We start from the raw sequence: 7,500 nt of genomic DNA on the forward strand, positions 1-7,500 counted from the left end.
TCACAAATAAGATGCAATAGGTGTTTTAGCATCTCTTTTGTGACAAGATCTTCACTATGCCATATCCAAAACCAGTAGCTTGCTGTGAATTACTTCCATGTATTGCTGTGCTGATGCTAGTTAAATGCAAAGAACTGTAAATAACAAAGATAGAAAAAAAACCCCAACCAAACCAAACAAAATAAAACCAACCCCAAACACTGAGTTTTGATCACTCATGTTGGAAAATGAAAAACAGTTGCATGGATGGGTTTTATAAGTAAATAGTGTTATTAAGCATTTATTCAAACAAAAAGTAGAGCAGATAGAGATGAAAAGAGTTACAAAAGTAACCTCAAAATCCCCAAATTCTTGGTGTTTGTAAATTTCATAACAAATCAGTATTTGTCCTTTTCATTATAGTCCCTAACTTTAATTCCGCTGGTTCCTCTTTCTGATCCTTTCCCCTTTAATGTAGTGTGGACAGGGTTTTTTGAGGGTTATCACAACCTATGAAACTTTAAAAATTACCCTACTTTTACATCCAGGCTAAAATATCTGTCAGCCATTTTACAGGTCTCTTGTAAAATGAGAGTTGGACCTTTTTAGATACAGAACCACAAAATTGCCATAATTTACAATTAATTACAAATCCACATATTAACTTTATACTTTTTAAGTGCCTGCCCTTAATCCTTTTATCCTAAAAGGCAGCCTTTCAGAGTGCCCTGAAGAAGTGATAAAATTTAACCAGCCTGAACCTAGAGAAAAATTTCTTTCTGATTTAAAAAAACCTAGGTGAGCGAGGCAGCCTGGAGGCATAGCTCCCCATCCATAGCTTCCTGCAGGGGAAAGGGTTGCCCAGTAGATGCCCAGAGGGGCAGGAGACCCCAGCCCATGGCTCAGGCCATTGCTCCAGCTGCTCCCAGCCCTCTTTCATTCACCCAGCTTGTAGGGTTGCTCTTACTCAGTTCCCTCAGGACCTAAGGTTTGATGATCTCCACTGAGATTTCTCTCACTGCAAGACATGATATGTTTGCCCTCTGATTATCCAAACAGATGGATTTATTCTTGGTAGAGTTTGGGGTTTTTTTTCAGTACAAAATTAGTTTATTTTGTTCAATAGCAGGAGGAAGGGAAGACTTTGAAGTAAGTAATGTACTGTGTATATCATGCCACCTAAATGAATACATTTCATTTTGATTTGTGATTGCATTTGCAGGTAACTGTTATTTACCACACTAAAATGGGTTATTTGCAGTGTTGCTGGAACATACCTCATGAACTCCGCAGTAATTACTTACCTTCATTAAACAATTACAACTAGTGTTACCATTACTCCCATTACCCATCTCTCTAATGCAGTAAATTAGAGCCTGACTTCTTTGCTTGCTTCCTTAAAACCTAGCTCTCTGATATACAAATATGATACAAACTCCAGTTTTAGGACTAACATTCCAATCAACTCTTTTTCATTTTGTCCTTGACTGGGTCTGCCAATGGATGTTGACATCTAAAGCAGAGAAGCAGTACACAAAATGGTGGTCTGAAAATTAGCTCCTACCAGAATTTTTAAAAAAAAAGAACACCCTCTAACCATTTTGTTTCCACAATGCCTCCAGAAATTATTTATTTCTGTAAATCACTCCTAGTCTATTTTTAATAGCTTTGTATACTTCATAGTGAGACAGCTACTGAGAAGTATTAAGGAACTTATTGTGGTTTTTCATAATTTTTTTTGTGGAATCTGTTTTAGTAGCCTGACTTCATATGTTCTCAGAGTCTAATAAACAGATTTGCCAATCAGTGGAAATCAGTCTTTACATCTTTCTCCTATATCTTGTTTGCCAAACAAAATAATATTCAATGACAAATTTTAATAAATAAGTGCTTTTTAGTACTTCTCAGGACCAGAAATTTGAGCCCTTTCATTAAATAAAAAGAGTGAAATTTTGATTCAGACAGCATCAGCATTTTGAATGTTTTGCATTCCAGCAGATCTAGATACTGTGAGTATGTCTTATCTAATTTCAGTTGAGATGAGATACAGAAGACAGAATTAGATTTTAAGATACCTCTGGACCAAACCATGTCAGGCTGAAAAACCTGGCTATGAAATCAGATCTTTCACAAGAAACTCTCTGGACTTCACATTCTTTTCTACATTTAATTTAGTATTTTCCAAAAGAGAGATGTCAAACTTACAAAGTCTGACAGTGACAGAAGGTGTATATATTTCTGATGAACTCTTCATCTTCCAGAATCTGAATTTTCTCTCTTAGCTGCATGTTCGATGGCAAGATAAGAGAATGCTCACGCCCTTCTCTTGCCTGTGTTTTGGGAGTCTTTACTTCAGGCAGAATCATATTGTACTGGAAGTTACCATGACTCCCTGCAAAGTGCTGAAGTTGAGCCAGACAACCCTAACACATATGTATGAATTCCTTCAACAAGACGTTTCTGTTTGTGGCCTAGAATGAGTCCCAGAAACTGCAAGTTTCCATTTTGCAAGTGGAGTAGAGCACAAGTTTAAGCTCTATCTGCAAAGATCTGGTGGCTAGACCCCAGAGTAGTACTATGCATATAGGAGAGAATTTTGAGGAGTTCTTCAAGTCTTGTATGGCTGCCCATCACCCCAGCAGACAGCAAGACAGTCTCTTTTCTCCTACCCAAACTCTGATTTGTTTTTCACAGTAGGGCTGGACAAAAACATATAGTGGAGAAATTTGATGGTCTACACTGCATACAATTTCACTCGCTGTGTAGAGGGAGTTGTAAATGGGCCAATTTTGCTGGCTATTCTAGTTGTCTGGTGCCACTGAATGTTACTGGAAAGCTTAAATGGTCACCAGTATGTAGCTCTGCACTGTGGTGTTTGTTCTTCCAAATACTGACTTTGGTTTTTCCTCTTAAGGTATATTTTTCAATGGAAGAATTTTTTAAAATATTAAACAGGACTAATGAATGTATGTGTGTCATTAATTAAAGTCAGATGCATTCCACTCAAATGTTAAACCTGTTATGATTTCATTGATTTAATTTTCTCATATGATTTTCCTCCCTCCAGTCTTCTTCCCCCATACCCAGCTCTTGTTAAGTGTTTAAAGAGAATATCAATGTTTGTATCCTTAGTGTAATATGTTTTTCTATTTTCCATTACATGTTTGATTAAGAAGAATTATAAAACCTGAGTTAACTGTGGATGCATTGACATATGTTTCCATTCCAAGAAATCAATTAAGCAGACAACAAAAATCTTGTCTGAAGTAAATACAGGATTGGGGTTTTCTGTTTTTTTCTTTTCAAGTAGTAGTTGCAAGTTCTCTGCAGCTTTTACTCTTTGGTCCTCAAGCAATGGTTTTAGAAGGAGTATAATATTATTAAAATTGATTATTTCTAATTGACTGTTTATAACACAAGAGAGGATAGTTAGATTTCCTGGGAGAGAGGATAGTTAGATTACCTGGATTCTGATGGAAGAAAAATGAATCTATGTTTTACTACATGTTGATTGTCCTGAAAGAACAGCATCAGCTTTATTGTTGGCATTAATCCATTAATAACACTGAGCTCATTATATGAAACTCTTTATTTTGTTATATTAGTGGGGCTCTCTTTCATTTTATAGCTGGCTTAAGTCCTGCTGAGATTCAGCAGTTATGGAAAGAAGTGACTGGAGTTCACAGTATGGAAGACAATGGCATTAAACATGGAGGGCTAGACCTCACTACTAACAATTCCTCCTCTACTACCTCCTCCACCACTTCCAAAGCATCACCACCAATAACTCATCATTCCATAGTGAATGGACAGTCTTCAGTTCTAAATGCAAGGCGAGACAGGTAATTCTGATGAGATTTCAACTGTGCTTATCATTTGACATAAAGCTGTTATATAGCATCATAAGTCACATTATTTTCAATCACAAAATAACACAATACAGGTTACTAAAGAGATCTTGGAGACCTGATTTTTCAGAAGTGTTTATCGATAGGGCATAGTTTTCATAAACGTTGTCTAATTGTGCAGACAAAACATTTACCTGCCTGTGGTTTTATAACACATGAGCTTATACTAATTTGGGTAAAAATTAGAAGTCACGGAAGAGAGTGGGCTGCTGTAGAGGTGTAAATGCATATTTGTGGGCACTTTGTAGGTGCTTAGTTTCATTCATATTTGTGTTAACGCACCTGGCAGTCAGGCCCTTTCTTTTGAATCACACTCCTGGTTTTGCTGAAAATGTGCATCTGTCTGAGTTGTCAAGGCAGTAATTCAGTGCAAAGATTCTATGTTAAAAGTGCTTCAAAACAGTATATTAAGGCAGTTCTCATGTTGTTTGTTTCTCGTCAAAAGAACCACTGAATATTTTTTCTGCTACGTATGACTACTGCAGTTGACATATTTCAAACAAATTTTCAGTGGTTAGTGGAATTCCACCATATGGATAAAGTTTAAATCATCTTCCAGACACATTAACAGATATTCTTTACTGTTCCTTAATTTCAAGTAATGGATTAAATGCATACAAGAGTACATAGTATCTGTAGCACTTATCAGTAAATATATTAGTGTAGTCAGATGTAATGATCTCAGTGTAAGATGAAATATAATTTGTATCTACATAACTTAAATTGTAAATAAATTTGTTTTTCAAATAAATATTCCATTTAATTATTTTAATATTGATAAAAGGAGACTATGATTTAAGTGTCTGTCATCCTCATGTAACTGTGAGAACATTTTTTCTATCATTATTTTGTATTGCTTAAAAATATGAACACTTTTTTAATAGCACTTTTAGTTAGTATTACTCTTGTGGTTATGTCTCACAGAATGGTTCTTTGCATCAGGATGTGTCGCTGATGCCCACATCCATGGGACAATCCCCAGAATTTCTTTGATAACTCCACATGAATGAAGCTATTGCAGTGGTTCCAAAAAAAAGACATGGAATACAACTGGGGATTTTTATGAAGCCAAGTCACTAATGGAAGCAATGCTTGTGAAGCAAAATATTTATTAATGGAAGCAACTTTATTTTTATACACATTTAAGCAGAAAACTCAAATTGGTTTTATAGCAATCATGATATTCTTAAATTCTGACTGTCAGTCTTCAATATTTCTACTCAGAATTGATCACTTCTGAGCATATTTTTTATTTATAGGTAAATGTTACACCAAGGTCATATGGCATAATTAGCATATAGTATTATACAGTCATCTTATTTTTTCATCCTTTATTAACAGTCATCTTTGGCTCTATTTCTTCTCTAATTGGAACATCATCTAGCCTTGGCAGTTGAACTATTCAATAGAACGATTAAATTTTTCTGACTGCTCTGAGCTAAATTGACCTGTTTTGACCTGTTTGTCACTGATCGTAACCTGACAGGTGCTAGCAGCCTCCAACGATTATGGCTTTTGAGATGAATCTGATGCCTTATTCTTTTGCTACAGCTCGTCACATGAGGAGACTGGGGCCTCCCATACTCTCTATGGTCATGGAGTTTGCAAATGGCCTGGCTGTGAAAGCGTTTGTGAAGATTTTGGACAATTTTTAAAGTAGGTGGATTTTTATTTATTGGTACAGAATTGTTTAAGGCAAGGGAAAGATGGCAAACAAAGTTTTACTGTAAACCATGTCAGAGATTTTTTTGTGTATTTCAAGAAATGGGATAATCGAGGCTATCGGGAGAGGGTCAAATTGTTATCCTTTCTTTCATGTCAAACACTTTTGCAGGCCTTTCAATAGCTCAGTGTTTAATCCTCTTATTATCCTTTGCTGAAATGGAGCCTCAGAAAATTTGAAGAGATGCTTTAGATTTTATATTGGATAGTATGAGTATGAAAAAACACTTTTTCAATTCTGACAGTTTATGTGTAGTGGGAATTAATGTGTATAGTATAAATTAAAAAGCGCAAAGGACTAAGCATGACCATTTTACTCTCACTTGCTAATCTATTTCGGCTTTTATTCTTATATGTGTGCAAGATACATAGAAAAAAAAACCCCTGTGAACAGGTGGGTTTGCACCCTTCAGGACTGAACAGTGATGTAAAAGTTTTCATTTTTCAGCATTTGATTTAGCCAGCTATTGTCTGAATCAGAGCATTTAGAAAGAAAGTGACAGCTTTGGCTTTTCATCTGCAGCTTCAAACTACGATGCATATCTGCATTTTTCTTTTTTTACATTTTAAAGTATTTGCTAGTATTTGTGTTCATTTGAGTTTTCAACAACAGCACTGATTTCCTACCTATGTACATTACGGACTGGTCTTTGTTAGAAGAGCCATACTCATTTGGCATGCAATAGATCTTAATGGAAAGCTACAGATAGGCTTATATAGATGAGTAACTTCAGGGGCTGAGACTCTTATGTTGTCATGGTGCAGCTAACAGGGTGAATGAACTGTTTCATGCTTCATCAACAATTAAGTTAATTAGCTCATTTGAAATTGCACTGCTTTGTTGCCAGGATGTTGGCAGAAACATCAAAAAGATGTGTTTACAAATGGTAGACTACAGGGTATATAACAGAAGCACCTTAACAGCACAGTACTCAGTATCACAATAACTTTTAGAACAGATTTATAGCAATATTTTTCATAAAGTATTTGCAATGCTTTTTTCATCTTTCAGTTTTAAATAAAGTAACTTATACCAACTTGCAAATCTTAGGTAGGTATCACTCCTGAGAAATTTTTGTTTATTAGTGCATTAAGTGGAATGTCAAAACAGTGGCTTATTATTGGGGAAAACTCTATAGGATTTTAAAAAACCTGATTTACGTAAGTTTGTATTAAAAGGAAAATTAAATACCCCAAATCCAGTATAGTGTTCTAAGTATTATTAATACTAAGAATTTAAATTCATTTAACATAAGCATTCTCCTTTTCAAGAAAAACTACATTTTCTAAATATGTTCATCTATCTGGGCTATAGTGATGCTAATTCTGTGGCCAGACTTTGCACATGCATTATGTCAGGTCCCTTGCTATAATCCATGATCACTAAAACCATTTTGATTAAGGCTGTGTAATGCTAGGTTTACAGATGCTCTTGCTTTCCTGAACCAAATAACCCTGGAAAACATGGAAGTGGCATATAACATCTTGATAATTCTGATGCAGAGTCAGCCATGGTTTACAGCAGTGCCATGGCTTTTGTCTTATACACCGGCAAAAAATGTCCAAGAATATTTTGTTGTTTCTTCTTTCAATTCTGTCTTCTGTGCCCTTAAAACAAATAAGTCATGGTGCTGAATAGGTCAGTTTGTTTATGAAACAGAAATATTTCTTCATTTTACACTAGCGTTAAGATGGAAATCAATACATAACCTTGCATTAGATTCTTTAGTAGCTTTTCATGTTCACACTAATGCAGAATCCCCATTACAATTAAAAAACATTTTCTTTCAATTAAATATCAACTTTTAGTCCAAAGATTGACCATTTTTCCAACCCATTAACTTTATAGGGGATGACAGGACTAATGGCTGTAGTTTTCAAGGCTTTGCTC

At 35.3% G+C, this 7,500-nt stretch overlaps 1 protein-coding gene across 1 annotated transcript in view; it reads left to right on the forward strand.

The window, feature by feature from the left end:
- The window catches only part of FOXP1 (forkhead box P1), a gene marked incomplete at both ends in the record, with an annotated part of 33,575 nt that overhangs the window by 5,420 nt on the left and 20,655 nt on the right, over nucleotides 1–7,500 (forward strand). The window contains 2 exon segments of the mRNA XM_009083468.1: nucleotides 3,608–3,821; nucleotides 5,439–5,543. Coding sequence (XP_009081716.1) covers nucleotides 3,608–3,821; nucleotides 5,439–5,543 — 319 coding nt within the window.

The sequence above is a fragment of the Acanthisitta chloris genome, unplaced genomic scaffold (assembly GCF_000695815.1).
Source record: "Acanthisitta chloris isolate BGI_N310 unplaced genomic scaffold, ASM69581v1 scaffold10621, whole genome shotgun sequence".
Taxonomy (NCBI): Eukaryota; Metazoa; Chordata; class Aves; order Passeriformes; family Acanthisittidae; genus Acanthisitta; species Acanthisitta chloris.